Source organism: Mus musculus, chromosome 1 (genome assembly GCF_000001635.26).
Source record: "Mus musculus strain C57BL/6J chromosome 1, GRCm38.p6 C57BL/6J".
NCBI lineage: Eukaryota > Metazoa > Chordata > Mammalia > Rodentia > Muridae > Mus > Mus musculus.
The window spans coordinates 56,824,744-56,841,318 of record NC_000067.6 but is presented as its reverse complement, the minus strand read 5'-3'; the positions used below and the strand labels follow the sequence as shown (position 1 = coordinate 56,841,318).

General features: G+C 42.1%; 1 protein-coding gene across 8 annotated transcripts in view; it reads left to right on the top strand.

Moving 5' to 3' along the window:
• Satb2 (special AT-rich sequence binding protein 2) overlaps positions 1–16,575 on the top strand; it is a 187,210-nt gene that overhangs the window by 139,872 nt on the left and 30,763 nt on the right. For all 8 annotated transcript variants that reach the window (NM_001358580.1, NM_001358581.1, NM_139146.2 and 5 more), the window contains one exon: positions 9,683–9,880. In NM_001358580.1, the coding sequence (NP_001345509.1) occupies positions 9,683–9,880 (198 nt within the window). The remainder of the gene's footprint in view (positions 1–9,682; positions 9,881–16,575) is intronic.

The window sequence follows — 16,575 nt, the reverse complement described above, 5'->3', positions numbered from 1 at the left end:
AAGTGGTCCTTGAAACCACAGTATGTGGACAGTGAGCACAGGATTGCCTCCACATCGGTGTGAGTCTCTGGTTGCCAGTCTTTCCTTCTTTTGACATAACCTGAAGGAATGCTGCGGAGCATCAGCAAACATTGCCCATGGGTTTGTTTTAATAGCAAGCTCATAATAAAGAATTGTCTTCCCAGCCCCCATCTGTTTTATGGTATAAAACTAGTTTTTGTTTATTTGGTCTTCTTGTTGTCTAATGGCATTGTTAACTAGATAACAATGGAAGTTGGTCACAGTATTCATAAATTTCTCAAAATTGGAATGTCATTTAAGTTGGTATTGGTATTTAACCCTTTTTTTCTTTCTGTATTTTGAGTTGACATGTTTTGCCTGTTTATGGTATGGTTCCTTTGGAAACTTGGGTGTGACTTTGAAGCTAATCTGGCTTCCCTGTTAAAGGGCCTTCTCTGAGGCTTGAGCCACGCCAAGGTTCTTCCAGAGAAGAACATGGGTATCTAGCAGTGCTTCCAGCCATGGAAACTGTTTTACGCGTTATTTTCCCAGGGCCAGGACAAGGAGGAGGAAGCAAGCTAAGTACCTAGGGTACACCACATGATTTAGCATCCACTGGCAGCCATACTCCCTTCAAATTGGGCACTACTTGTTAGCTTCCCTCCATATAGTCCTTGCTCTGACCTAGCACAAGTCTTACATATGCCCCTGCTTTCCTAGGTCCTGAAGGAAGTTTGCTAAGCATAAAGTTTAACACTTCTGCTAGAGTAAGAACCTGAAGTAGCCTGAAGTAAGGAGGTGGAAACATCACGGTTATTTATTGTTTAATATGGTAGTAAGGTACATTTTGCTATTAATAAGTTTCTGATATGAATGGAGACAACAAGGTTTCACACTTATTCTTTTGTACACATATGAATGGCTTTTCATGTATGTGTACCCATGTGTACATGTGTATGTGTATACATTTAAACAAAGCAGCAAAATAAACCTCCAGAGACTTGTGAAGTTGAGCACATTCCCATGGATTTGTGGCAGTAGAGGTGACACATTTTTATGCAATCCCTTCTAGATTTAAGCCCTGCACAGCAGAGGTTAAAGAATCATTTTAAAAAATTTTTTTCATTACTCTCAATTACAGACTCAATCTTTGTAAACACATCCATAGAAATGTGAAAGATATGCTTAAGGCAGCCCAGAGAAAGCTGAAAATTGATCCCCATGAGGACTCAGCTTAGGACTTAGTATACAATTGTGGACACTAGGAAAAGCAGCACTCACTCACTTCAAGCAAGGTAAAACGTAATTAACCTTGAACTGTAACCAAGTACTGAGTACATTCCTTTTTTCAGGTTTAGATGACATCCTCAGCAGAGACTCATTGAAGTCCTTGACAGGTCTCCCCCGTATTTAGCCTCTTATCTATTTCAGCTTTCTTGATTAGGTTATCTTGAATCATTAGGGGGGTTATTTATTTTAATAGACACTTATTGGATTCATGAAAAGAGAATTCAGTGACGAAGAAACAAGAGCAGAATACTATCTGGCTCATTTCACACTTGAGGAGAGTCTCAACCAGCTGAAGAGAAATCCTTCCACAGTTACACAAGTTTGTTTGGGGACTTTCTGTGCTTCCATTTAGAAAGCGAACTGTCTGTGGTTAATAATATGAATTTCCCTTTAAGAAACTCAGAAAACATTCCCTTTTGGTTGCATATGCTGACATTTTCTGTATTGAAGATGTGGGTGAGGAAATGGCCTGTTAGATTTCTGCAGCAAGAAGCTTGAGTCATTCCGAGGGACTGTTCATTTGCTGAGTTTCCCATTCATTAGAGTTCCTAGAGGGGCAGAAGGGTGGTGCAGCTTCCTGTTTAGTAGCTGGAGTTCACTCTCCAGCTCTCTCCCAGACACATCAGGAAGGGGGAACATCACCATGACAAGGTCCTCCCTTCTGGGATCTCCCAGCCTTCTTCCCTGGGGGACTGGAGGAGGTAACTTTACCTTCTTTTGCTGGAGACTAGAGCAAGATATGAGCCAAGAATACTTTTTGAAGCAAAATCCAGACTGACTTAAGACTTGCCACTCTTCTCCCTCTGCCTCCCCAGTGCTGGAATATTATTGCTTTGTTTCAAGAAGAGGACCTGATGAGTGGTGGAAGAGTCCTAACCAGTGTCTAGATACAGGAAAAATAGCAAAGTCATACACAGGCATTTCAGTACCATGGACAGGACTCCACGTTCTATGTCCTCTGGGGTCCCCTCCATCTCCTGTAGTACTTAGACTTAAACTTTAGAGATTGAATTCAAACTCATACCTGATGAGTACCCACTCAAGCTAGGCCTTGTTAGTGTTCTATAGATGCCTTGGTAATTTGAACATTCTCAGCCTGTGGTAGTTAGAAACTGAAATGGACATTGTCAGTTTCCATTTAGTTTTGATCCAGGGAAACTCTAAGGACCCCTATGTGAGCAGTAACAGAAAGTTCTCACCAGTGCCCACATAGAAGGTGCTCAAAAGGATAAGTCCAGCTTGTTAAGTGGTCAGTTTGGTGTTAGCGATGTATGTCATTCTTTTTAGACAACCCCCAACAGTACAGCTCGGGCAAAACATGCTTCACTCTCAGGTCATGTGCATTTTCTTTAATGTGCAACAGCATGGTCTCAATGTGCAAAAAAAGGTATCTAGGCTAAATGGTGTCTTTGACTGTGTCATATACTACCCCACCCCCCCAAGGACTCCTTGCTAAATAGAAAAAAGTGTGACAGGAAACCAAAGAAGAGTTGATTCTCTATCTTAACAGTCTAAATGCCTTCAGTAGCTCCCCGAGGCTATAGAACATGAAGATGAGATGTTCACATATTGAGATGGGCAAGAACCCAGATGCCCCTCAACAGAGGAATGGATACAAAAAATGTGGTACATTTACACAATGGAGTACTACTCAGCTATTAAAAAGAATGAATTTATGAAATTCCTAGGCAAATGGTTGGACCTGGAGGGCATCATCCTGAGTGAGGTAACCCAATCACAAAAGAACTCAAATGATATGTACTCACTGATAAGTGGATATTAGCCCAGAAGCTTAGTATACCCGAGATATAAGAGACAATTTGTAAAACACATGAAACTGAAGAAGAGCGAAGACCAAAGTGTGGACACTTTGCCCCTTCTTAGAATTGGAAACAATCACCCATGGAAGGAGTTACAGAGGCAAAGTTTGGAGCTGAGACAAAAAGGATGGACCATCTAGAGACTGCCATATCCAGGAATCCATCCCATAATTAGCCTCCAAACGATGACACCATTGCATACACTAGCAAGCGTTTGCTGAAAGGACCCTGATATAGCTGTCTCTTGTGAGACTAGGCCGGGGCCTAGCAAACACAGAAGTGGATGCTCACAGTCAGCTATTGGATGGATCATAGGGCCCCCAATGGAGGGGCTAGAGAAAGTAACCAAGGAGCTAAAGAGATCTGCAACCCTGTAGGTGCAACAATATTATGAACTAACCAGTAGCCTGGAGCTCTTGACTCTAGCTGCATATGTATCAAAAGATGGCCTAGCCGGCCATCACTGGAAAGAGAGGCCCATTGGTCGTGCAAACTTTATATGCCCCAGTACAGGGGAACGTCAGGGCCAAAAAGTGGGAGTGGGAGGGTAGGGGAGTGGGGGGGAGGGTATGGGGGACTTTTGGCATAGCATTGGAAATGTAATTGAGGAAAATACGTAATAAAAAAAAATCTGAAAAAAAAAAGAGAGATGGGCAAATAGACCTTGTCGTGGCTGCTTTTGGAAATTGGTGTTCCTCTTTAACAAACTGACTTTGAGGTGACAAAATAGTCCCCACATGCTACTTTCTGTATAACCCATCAAGAAGAGGCCAGCCAGCCCTATTGATGAAGGTACATCAGACACATCTACACCTAACATAACACTCATCACACAGTGAAAGAGTATGCAACGTGCTGGAGGCTCAGACAGGAGTGAGCAAAAAGTTTTCAAAGGAGATTAGGCGAAGCCAGGTGACAAGAGCCTTGAAGAACAGTATCTCCAGGGATTATTGATCTGGGCAGGAGGTATTACAGCTAAGAGGGTAGCATGGCAAAGCGAGGAGATGGTAATGTGCATTTACCAAATGTCTGCTGGGACTGAGTAATTCACTGTGTCTGGATAAAAAGGTTGCCTGGGGAATTGTTGAGGGATGGGGCAAGAAGCAGCAGTTTGTGGTCTTAACTGTCACCTCCTCTAGCGGTCTCCTTCCTGCAACTTAGCAATAAAACCCTCTTTTCTGAAAGATAAACGAGAGTTAACTTGTTTTCCAAAAAGAATTGGTGGGATATTTTTTCAAGTAGTACAGAGTCCTAATATATTTACATGATTTGCTTAGTAAATTCAGAATGGCATCCAACTCTCTGGGACATGTGGATTGTAAACAAAGGATACCTTGACCGCTGTGACTGTCACCTCACCTGCAGAGTTAGAGAGGGCCATCAGACTTGTTTTTGCTACCAAGGGAAATTTGCTTAAGAGGCTGAAGAGATGGCTAAAATATAATGTTAATAAAAACAGTTTGCTTATTTTCTGAGTGTTTAGGCACTCATTAACTGTTGGTTGCCAGGAATCAGTCTTTGAACTGCTGCCCCCTCACTGGGTCCCACTGTAAAGATGCAGTCTCTGGAATCATATTCATGGGCTCTGTGTATATTTTCAATATGTAGGTTCTAGTGCTCTCTGGAAGTTTTTAAACTTTTTAAAACTCATTTTGGACACACCAATGTTTAAAGCAAAAAGCATAGAACTAATGCTGCTGTGTCCTGTACCAGCCTTACCCCTTAATGCTGACATTGTCCATCACCGTAGGGAAATTTTATAGCAGTGCAATTAGCAAAACCAGGAAATTAGCAGTTCTCCCATGGACAGTGTGATCCCGTTGCCTTAGTTCTTCTGCTCACATCTTTTTTCTTGGATGCCCAGATCTGTTTGGTGACTTTTATTAGTCTTTACTCTGCGATTCTTCCTCCGTCTTTTATGGCTGTGCCACATCTGAAGAGTACTGACTGATTATTGCATCAAGCTTATCTTGGTTTTGATTTGTGTGCTTTTTTTTTCTTTTTTTTCCTTTTTTTTTTTCATCATTTGTCTGAGGTTATGCATTTGGGCCAAGACCACTTTCTGAATGACAGTCTGCCCATTGTGGTATTTCATGTGACAGTCTGCCTTTTTGTGGTACGTATTGTGACAGTCATGGTGTCAATATAGCTTCAGTAGTGAAGCTGGCCTTGACCAATTGGTACTTCCTTACATGTCTACTAGCCAATTGGTCAAGGTCATTTCTTCTTTGTATTTTTGAACTCTGACAGCTAATTACTGTCTGCTGTTTATGACAGGAATGAGATAACAGATCCTAGAGATAAGAACCAGGGGACACCACCGTTTTTGTGAGGCTCCCCTTTAATACTCAGTATCTTCCACAGAGCAGCCACTTACTCTAGGGTTGTCCATTTCAGGGCAGGGCAAGAACTGAGAAGTCAGATCTCAGGGCTGCAAATCTGAGTGCTATCTGCCATTCTGTGCCATGCTCACACCCTTGAAACTCATAGAATCCCAGTTTATTAGACTGTAAACATTAACTGGACTGCCTGAATATTCAGCTAATCTCTAATCAGAACTTAAAATCAAATCAGACTTAAAATAAGAGGGAAGCCACAGAGGACAGGAAGGAGCTACTGGTTGCTGGAGATCAGATGAACTGTGTTAGTGTTTGAAAATGAAAATACTTCAGGAATGTTCCACACAACACACAGGGAACAACAACAAAAAACCTACTTGAGATTTTTAACAGAAAAAGGAGATTTGTTTATTAATAATTCATGAGTTCCCATTGAACATGCATGACAGAAACAGTGCTATTCAATAGAGAATACAGTCATCTGTCACTGTTTTATTTGACATTTACACTTTTTTTTTTGCCTGATACTGCAAAACTTTCTTGGATGGTATGCAAAAATTATATAAATGAAAAAAAAAACCAACATAGGAACCCTTTATTTCTTCTGTGATGGGTTCTCTCACAGTTACACAGGTACGGATGTGTTCATGCAAGAGCATGACACTTCTTTACACGATCACTAGCCACTAGACAAGCAAATATGAGGCCCTATTAACAAAAAGGAGCCAGTGTCCAAATGGCCTCCTGGAGAGATGGCGTAAACAAAAAGATGCTGGGTGGGATGGGAGGTGAGGAGGAAGGCTAGCGTGCAAATGTGCAGAGGGAGCCAGTGAGGAGACAGCAAATCATGGCCACTGAGAAGAACATTGGCCAAAGAATGAACTGCCATTTCAGATAAGAAATAAATATTTATAAATGGCATCACAGGAGTCCTGCTGGTGGGAATATCAGCATTTTGTAGAGCAAATTAGAGTTAGGAGCTCCTTACCACTTTGTACTAGTGCGGGCTCTCAACAAGCTTTCTGCTCTGTGGGTTAGTTATTATTTATAAAAATCACAGAACCAGCTGATACATTCATAAGCTAATTATTGAAGCAGCTGGGTACACATGGTGCAATATGGCCAAGGCTGTGAAGTATCACAGATTTCTTGGGGCCTGCTGTGGTGGGGGTGCACTGTTGAAGACTCCTTCCCTTAATCTGATCAGCCAAGCAAACACTTTGTGGGGAAACTTGATTAATAACCCTCTAAATACCATGAATGTGCTTCATCTTCCAAACTAGGTTCCCTTAAACATGCCATTAGCTCAGCCCATCAGGGATTTGAGGAAGTTCTCTGCTGCCCTAAGAACATGGCCTTGTTGGCTACTTCCTTATGCCAGAAATTAATTTGGTTTGCTTATGTCTGTACACATGATCACACTTGTGTCTAATCCACTCCCTAATAGCTTCAAGGTCAAGACCTTGCATGTCAGTGGGCAAATTGAGCACTACACTTCTTAAAGACCGATGGCAGATAGCACACAGTCCATAACAACAAGCCTATAGTGAGTTCTAAGTGAGTGTAATGAGCACAGATTATAACAGCGCATATAAATCAAACGTGGCAATGGATGTTGTGCGAGACATTCCAAGTGTCATAAGTGGAGATACCACTCAGCTGTCACCTGTCTTCCTTCAAGCTGTGGCTTCCCACAATGCAATGTGCATCCTTGAAGCCGAACAGCAGGTGCTGTCTTCCTTAAGGTCTGGCTATCTCAGAACTTCATCTTTTAACAGATGTAGGTTTTTGTTTTTATTTTCCATTCAGTGATTGGTCTCCATGCTATTGCCTCCCCTGGGAGATGTTAAACATACCTGTTTGAAACATTTGAAAGAGTTCACTAGAGACTTAATTCAGATCTGTGAAAAGACACAGAAATGGGAGCTTAATTTTTCCACAGATGGCTTATTTTCCATCTCAAGAATTCTTTCCTTTGTATAAAGAACCCCCGAGAAAACACTTTGGGACCAGGAGATTTTTATTAAAATATAATTTATTTTCTGGTAGTGATAAAAATTTATCTTCATTTTTTCATGTGCATGGCACTTGAAAATTAACCATTACCTGTCTCTTGAGTTGTGGGGGGAAGGGCTATAGAAGTACTTGGAAAACACATTTGCAAGCAAGTGGTAAGATACCTTGTTTTCATTCTTCCTAACTCTCTAACTCTCCCAAGCTCCCAGTTTATTGCAAGAAAAGATCAGGTCTGCGCAAATGTGGCCTCTCACTTGTAAAAACAAGGCAGTGTTGTGTTACAGATTAGTTTATAAATCCCCAGTGGCTTCACAGTTCAGTGCCCACAGCTGCTGCACACAGGCCTGGGTTTTTGTCTCCTCTCGGTGCTGCAGCCGGCAGTTGAAGGGGAAAATGGAATGATCAGGTTATTAACATGGAGGCCGCGAGGAGGAGGCTGCACAATGAGAACAGCTGGTGTTGCTGTCTTGGCTGATGCAGCGGAGATAATCAAATCTTGCCTTTTTTTTTTGGGTAAAGGCAGAAGACACAGTGGAGAGTTAGACAAACAACAGCTTATGATATGATATGGGGTTTTTACAATGCGTGTCAGGAGCTTTCGTTGGCTTACAGTGATGATGGAGAGTATGTGGAGACTTGGGATTTGTTTCTCGCAACCTCAGTTGTGTTTATGCACCTTTTAAGAAGAAAAAAAATTCTACCCTTTTGCAAGAGATGAATTGTGGGACAGTTCTTGGTGTTAAAATTAGCGACGTAGCTTGGAAGTGATGGGTTAGAAAGCTACTGGGTAAAATATTTTGACACGAGTCAGTGAGCGATGTTGACAGCCTCTGTATTATTTTCATATAAGCCATCATTTGCATTGCATTTCCTTCCTCATGCAGTTGTAAGAGAGGGAACATCCGGCTGGCAGAGTTGGGACAAGGCACTTGCAGGTGCAGGTTGACCCACTGTCTCCCTTCCTGCAGGTGTGGCCAAGGGGGCTCTGAGCCCAGCGTGTCCACAGATGAAGCAAATGTACCTTGGTCTTTGACTCTAGCCGAGGAGGATGTTTCTATTAGCAGGGTTACAAATGATGAGAAGGACATTAACTGCCTAGAAGACGCAGTGCTATTGGCACCCAAGACATTCTTTTTTTCTTTCTTTTAATTTGCCATCTCATAATATATGTCTGTTTGTCTTTCCTCTCTTCTTAGAGTAGAACACTAACAAGTTGGGTATTGTAAAAATTTATGGCTGAAAATAAAAAACAATCCTTTTTTGGAGAAAGTGTAACTATAATCTCACTTGTACATCTAGAAGAATCTGTTATATGGATTGTTAAGAAATTCATCGGGAATGTATTCTATAGGAATGTGTTAAGAAATTTCAATAGGAATAAAGATTTTGTGGCTGGGGATATAGCCCAGTTGGTAGAGTGCTTGCCTAGCATGTGGGAGGTCCTGAGTTTGATCTCCAGGCCTCTCCATCCTATAAACAGACATTACAGCACAAACCTGCAATCCCGGTACTTGGGAGTTGTCGACAAAAGGATCAGGAATTGAAGGTTATCCTTGACTATACTATGAATCTGAGGTTAGCCTTGGCTTAGCTCAAAATAATGACAATGATGACGATGATGATGATGTAAAAAGTAAAAACAAAACATGTGAAGACTCTTGACCATTGGCCTAAGCATCAACATAGTCATTGGTTGGATTTAAGAGTTGGACCATTTCAGTAGCTTCTACCATTGGTGGGAATAATTCTGACATAAAAACATGGTTTGGGTGTCCAATGGGCCTCTCTTTCCAGTGATGGCCGACTAGGCCATCTTTTGATACATATGCAGCTAAAGTCAAGAGCTCCGGGGTACTGGTTAGTTCATAATGTTGTTCCACCTATAGGGTTGCAGATCCCAGTACAGGGGAACACCAGGGCCAAAAAGGGGGAGTGGGTGGGTAGGGGAGTGGGGGTGGGTGGCTATGGGGGACTTTTGGTATAGCATTGGAAATGTAAATGAGCTAAATACCTAATAAAAAATGGAAAAGAAAAAAAAATAAACTGTGTAGCACCGGTTGGCCCAGTGCTCAGTGGACACTCAATAAATGTTGGTTGAAATGATCCCCCCCCCCCAAAAAAAACCATGGTTTGGGGATGGCAGTTGACTTGGAGTCTAGGCCCATATAGCTGCTGAACACCCTGCAGTCCTAACTCCCACGATCTCCTTCCCTCCAGGGCTGGCTTTGCGAACTGCTTCGTTGGAAGGAGAACCCCAGCCCAGAAAACCGCACCCTTTGGGAGAATCTCTGCACCATCCGCCGTTTCCTGAATCTTCCCCAACATGAGCGGGATGTGATCTATGAGGAAGAATCTCGACATCACCACAGTGAACGCATGCAGCATGTGGTCCAGCTCCCACCTGAGCCCGTGCAGGTCAGTGTCTCCCCAGCCCCAGCCTTAGAGAAGCTTTCTGCTGGCAGCACCTGCTCAGGGTCTGGGAGAGTATCATGTCCTGTGAGAGGAGGTCACAGAATGACCAGGAAATCCATGCCAATGACAATGGCTCTTCTGACAGCAGGTCGCTAAGATAATTAAATAGAGTGTCCATCAGATTCTCCTATTATTTTCTAACTTTTATTTGAGTATATGTACATCTAAATGTATGCACACACACACACATACACACACACACTGAGTGGAGAACTTGCCTTTTCCTAACTGGGCCCTGGGAATCCAACTTAAAGCTCTGGGCTTGGCATCAAATGCCTTCACCCTCTGAGTTGCTGGCCCATCAGTTTGTTTTTAAAAGAAAATCTGAGGTAAATTTTGATCTAAAATTCTTCAGGGAATATTTGTTGGGGGCAAAGCAAAGAAATAGCCTTCTGACCCAAGGAATACCTTTAACTCTCACCGATGCCCTGAGAGAAATTGTGCTACATCCTCAGAGTTTTAAGATGAGCCTTTTCTGTCTCCAGTTCCCACTTTTCCAAGTCTTCCTTATTTGGGTAGCATGCTTTGTTGGGTTAGTTTTCTAATTTCGTTGAAACTAGTATTTCTTTTGGAAATAACTGAGCTTCTTGGTCTCCTCCTGAATCCAGTACCACTTTCAAGAAGTATTAACTAGTGTATTGGTAGAATGTGGCACATCAATAGGTTTGGCCCTGCAGCCCAGTAACAGAAATTTTGACTGCAACAAAGGGGCTCGTGTAAGACCTCTCTCGGACTTAGTTTCTGTGTAGAAGAGTAAAGCTGGGGCGGAACACGTGTGTGTGCACAGGTGTGTAAAGTCTATGATAGGAGATGGTAGTGAAGGAAGGCTGGTTAGGTAACGTTTATGACACAGACAAAATAGAAGAAAGGTGAAGGATGTGGAGGAATAGCCCCTCAGCTATCTGGCTCTCATCTCTTTGCTCCTTACTATATGCCTGGGGAATAGCCAGAAGTAAAGGGGCCTATCCGATCTCAATTTATCAGTATTGACATCTCAGCCAAAACTGTCGTGCTTTTACAAGTCAGTTTCTCTGGTCAGAGTCATGCTCTGACTCATGTGACTCCTGGACTCACTGAGGCAGTGTTTACAAAGTTCTCAGTGAACCCAGGGTAGGTAGGCAGGAGGATGCAGGGTCAATAAACAGCAGAGCCACTTATTCAGGGAGGCTGAACCACAGTGCTTACTCTCCTTTCTCCCTATTCTGATCTTTTCCTGTCCAGGCTTCATCCAAACAGCAAGGAGCATCCCTACAGATAATTAGACCAGTGTACTGAGTCACACAGAACAGTGGCTTTCCAACTTTTAACTTCTTCAAATTAAAGAGAGCTCGGCAGAGTTTACCAACCATCTATTTCAGAAAATAAACCGATTCAAACACTTCCAGAGAAGTGCCCTGTCATTTGAAGTACCACTCTGTATTTTTCAGTACTGTGGAACACTGAGCATATCCAGGAAATAGCACCAGGCAAAAGGCCATAGCAAGAGTAGACATTCCACCCTCTAGGAAACTCCTCATCACCTGCCACCCTTATTTTTCTCATTTTCTGCAGCCTGGTTCAGTCTTCTGATTTAAACCAATAGAACACCAAAGATTGCTTCAGCAACCAGGGACTTTTCGTGGCCTTATATTCAAGGTCTGTCTTAGTCCAATACAAAAGCAAATTTTTTTTCTGTAAAATTTTATTCTTGAGAGTAGCAGCAGGTAGAACCATCTCAGCCACATGTCAGTGATGAAAGTGGAAACTCACAGCTTTTTGGGTTTGCTGTGGTTTTTATTTATTTTTTTATTACTATTTTTTTTTTTTGACTTTTGGAGACAGGGTTTCACTATACAGCACGAGTCAACCCCAAATTTGAGATCCTCCTACTTCAGCATACTCAGTGCCATCATGCCTAGAAACAGAAATTTGAAATAACCCCATGGAGACTCACTATTCACTGCAGTGAGGAGCACTTCCCTTGGGTAATAGCTCTCATCACACCTGTCTGGATTCCTATGCAGACGTTATCATCTATGTGGCTCTAGCTAGATGAGAGAGCATCCAGATGAGTAGTCACACAGTTGACCAGTCTAAGAGGACTAACTCTCAGCCAGGCAGTTCACTCATTTGTTCTTTTGTGTTTTCCATATCAGAGCTAGTTCATGGGTAAGCCAAATCAGCCTTTGTGATTTTCAGTGTGCTGTGCTGTGCCAGTTTATGTCGACTTCCGGTATTTCTAAGACAAATTCCCTTACATTCTGGACTTTTATTCCTATCACATAGCTCTTCACTAAGGAATTTACAAACAAGGCCATTTTTTCTACACTGAATTTGCCCTGTGTATCAGTCTTGACTCTCCCACTACAGTAAAACCTGAGCCTCCCTGTGAGTGATGATGCTACTTCAGTGAATTTATAATGTCAGAAAAATACAAATCTATGGATTCATTATTTATTACAATCATGATATAAAAATGAGGGATAATCACTGGAAACGGCTGGGAATGCTTTTAAACTAGAGAATGCAGCCAACACAGCCTCCTTAGAAGTGCCACTGTGCCTGGTAGAAGACTGACTTGAAATATACCTAGCCATAATGGCATTGTCTGTGGCTGAGCACATGCCAGGGCATTGGACTTAAGAGTTGGGGTTTAACTTGTACCTTTCTATCATTTGTAATTTTAAAAAGATAGGTATGCTTACATATTTTAGGAATTTTAAAATTCATCTATAAGCTTACTATTGGTTTAGCAATGCTGCATTTTGTCTAATTGGGTAGGAAATGTACCATCACTAAATCATTAACGATGATGGCGTCTCATATATACAGCATAAAATGCAGAGGGGGTTTCTCTTGGTGGGCATGGAAGAATACCAATTGATTTCATTGTAACTGGGTATACTAGTCTCCAGTTTTCCTTAAATGGTGAAGATCAAGAGACAGTTTTTGAGTATAATGACTCACTATTTTGGTCTGTTAACCTGGGTGCTATGGTTACCCTGGCTCTGTCTCTGCCTTCATCGGGAGTTGTCTGTGAGGTTCTTCAGCTCAAAGCCCTGGTTTCTTACCAGTTGTTTGCAGACAGAATTTAGAAATGCACCAGTCTTATGTGCACTGGGAATACACTTCTCTTAGGATCATGAAGATTTAAAAATTTAAACCCACAGTTATAAATTATCAGGTTCTACATAAAATTTAGAGAGTCAGAAGATGCGGTCCACCAAGCTCAAGAAGTCCCCACATAGCTGAAGCTACACCGTTTCCATGGGGATCCACACCGTCATGTCACTTCATACCAGCCACACCCTGTGCATTTGTACACACTTCATTCCACTTTATTAATGCAAACTCTGCATACATTATGCCTCTTTGCCACTGTTGATCACCTGACCCTGGTGGTCATGTCTCTACATTTGAAGCGGCTGCATCAGAGCCATGATACTGCCTTTCGGTATGGCTTTAATTTTTTTCCCTACATACTACTTAGTTCTTTAGAATATCACACAATATGTTCTGATCATTTTTACTTAACCCTTTGCTTGTTGGCTGATAAGTATGTCTTTGATGTAACTTCCCATCACAGATGAATCAAGGTTACAGCTGAGCCTCTGCTGAGTTTAGGGCCCATGTAGGAATGTTGTCATTCCTAGACTTGATCGTGATAGAAGAATGACATGTCTCCTCCTTGGAATTCATATTTCCCCAGCAATATGTAATTTTCAGGTCATGTGGAAGTATCTGGCCTTACAAAGTATTCTGTGGCTATTAGAAACACCAGTTAACCTACCTGAGTAGAAACTGGCTTTAACTCTGAACTCACTTTGTAAAGCCATATATAACCCATGTCCACAGGAAGAGATATATTGTCCCAAGGCAAATGAACACTGGGCCTTGGGGAAAATAAAAAAGCATAGATTCACAATAGTGTATGGTTGTCTGTATCAATTCAGCATATAAAGAGACAGTGAGCATATCTCTGGCATTAAAATTTATGAAGAGGGGAGATTTTTTTTAACTTTCTTTTTTTTTCTTTTTTTCTTTCTTAATATTTTTTATTATGTATTTTCCTCATTTACATTTCCAATGCTATCCCAAAAGTCCCCCATACCCTCCCCCCCCACTCCCCTACCCACCCAGTCCCACCTTTTGGCCCTGTAGTTCCCCTGTACTGGGGCATATAAAGTTTGCAACACCAAGGAGCTTCCCTTCCCAGTGATGGCTGACTAGGCCATCTTCTGATACATATGCAGCTAGAGACACGAGCTCTGGGGGTACTGGTTAGTTCATATTGTTGTTCCACCTATAGGGTTGCAGACCCCTTTAGCTCCTTGGGTACTTTCTCTAGCTCCTCCATTAGGGGCCCTGTGATCCATCCAATAGCTGACTGTGAGCATCCACTTCTGTGTTTGCTAGGCCCTGGCATAGTCTCACAAGAGACAGCTATATATAAAGGGTCCTTTCAGCAAATTCTTGCTAGTGTATGCAATGGTGTCAGTGTTTGGAGGCTGATTATGGGATGGATCCCTGGATATGGCAGTCTCTAGATGTTCCATCCTTTTCGTCTCAGCTCCAAACTTTGTCTCTGTAACTCCTTTCATGGGTGTTTTGTTCCCAATTCTAAGAAGGGGCAAAGTGTCCATACTTTGGTCTTCGTTCTTCTTGAGTTTCATGTGTTTTGTAAATTGTATCTTATATCTTGGGTATTCTAAGTTTCTGGGCTAGTATCCACTTATCAGTGAGAACATATCATTTGAGTTCTTTTGTGATTGGGTTACCTCACTCAGGATGATGCCCTCCAGGTCCAACCATTTGCTTAGGAATTTCATAAATTCATTCTTTTTAATAGCTGAGTAGTACTCCATTGTGTAAATGTACCACATTTTCTGTATCCATTCCTCTGTTGAGAGGCATCTGGGTTTTAAGAAAGAATAATATAAAAAGCCTCATGGTGAGTTGATAATGGGGAGAAACATTAAGAAATTCTAATCTACTGAGTGCTGCTGGTTCAAGAGTAGATAGCACAGAGAAGATCAAGAGAGTGAGACAAGGGATGGAGACATGGCTTGTCAGTTAAGATCACTTATTCTTGCAGAGAACCCAGGTTCAATTCCCAGCATCCACATAATGGCTCACAATGGCCAGGACACCAGTTCCAGGGTGTCCTGACAATGATGCTCTCTTCTGACCTCCATGGGTACCAGGTACATACATGGTACATAGGCATACACACTTAAGCACATAACACTCATACACATAAAATATAATAACTTAGAGGGCAGGGCACATGACAAGGGAAACAATGCAAAACTAAAACATTTTGTAAAAAAGGCAAGTACGTTTTATATTTCACTGCAGCAGGTTGAGACAAAGTTTCTTGTGGTTAATGTTTTCTCCCACATGGTTACTATGGCCTGAGGCACTGGACCAGTGGTTCTCAGCCTTCCCAGTGCTGAAGTCCTTCAATACCGTCCCTCATGTTGTAGTGACACTCAACCCTAAGATCATTTCATCGCTACTTCTTTTGCAGCTGTTAAGAATCATAATGCGAATATCTGTGTTTCTGATGGCCCTAGGCAACCACTGTGAAAAGATCACTTAACCCCCAAAAGGTTGAGAACCACTGCCCTAGAGCAAATGGAAATCCTCAGCTTAGAATAAAAAACACTACTTGTATTCAGGCCTTCATAGTAACAACTATACTTTACAATTGGAAATATCTGAGTAGCTATTAAGCCCTGCTGAAGCCAGGATCACCAGAACACCAGTGAGAACACAGGCATTTGTTAGCATCCCTGCTTGCCTCTGTCTGACCACACTTGCCTCTGAGAATGCAATAAAAAGAAAGGCCATTGCTCATTCTATGACTAGTCTCTGAGCAGGGTTGATTGGGGAGCATCCACCAAATTGTTGATGGAGTCCGTGGTTTACTGTTTTATTGTATTTCCACTGCACAGTTTCCGTGGGTTGTTTTCTAAGTTCAGGGATTTGTAGTTAGCTGCTGTATGGTTTCTTGAGAAGTACTTGTTTTAAAATTTTAAAGTTCCGTGCAGCACACTGAGTGAGAACATGAGACCTAGTGTCGAGCAAACACCACCATTGTGCCTTTGTTCATCTGGACAAAGGCTCAGAGAACTCTTGGCATCTTCTAAGCCACAGCCTTCATGTTGCTGGTAGTCACCAATGGTTTGCAACCAGGGCAGTGTTGTCCCCAGGGGATATTTAATAGTGTGTGGAAACATTTTTGATTGTTTCAATTCGAGGATACTACTAGTGTGTAAGCAAATGCTGCCAAACACCCAACAATATGTTAGAGCATCCCCTAAACCAGACTTCGGTGACATGTTATTAGTGCCTCAGTTACAGTTTCTGGTCTAGACTCACCATTGGTGCCTCACCTGTAAAACAGAACACTGTATCTCCAGGCTGATTCTGAATTTTCGCTATATGAAATCCAATATTAGTAATAACAGTGATATTTCTGCATCTTCCCCCTCCCTTTCACTTCCCTCTCCTCCTTCCTCTCCTCTCATCCTCCCTTTCTTCTTCTCCCTGCTCCTCCTCCTCTTCCCTCCTCCCTCCTCTTCTTTTTTTCCTCCTTCCTTTTTCTTTCTCTTCTCCCTTCTTCCTCCTCCTCTTTCTCCTGACCCTTTTCCTTC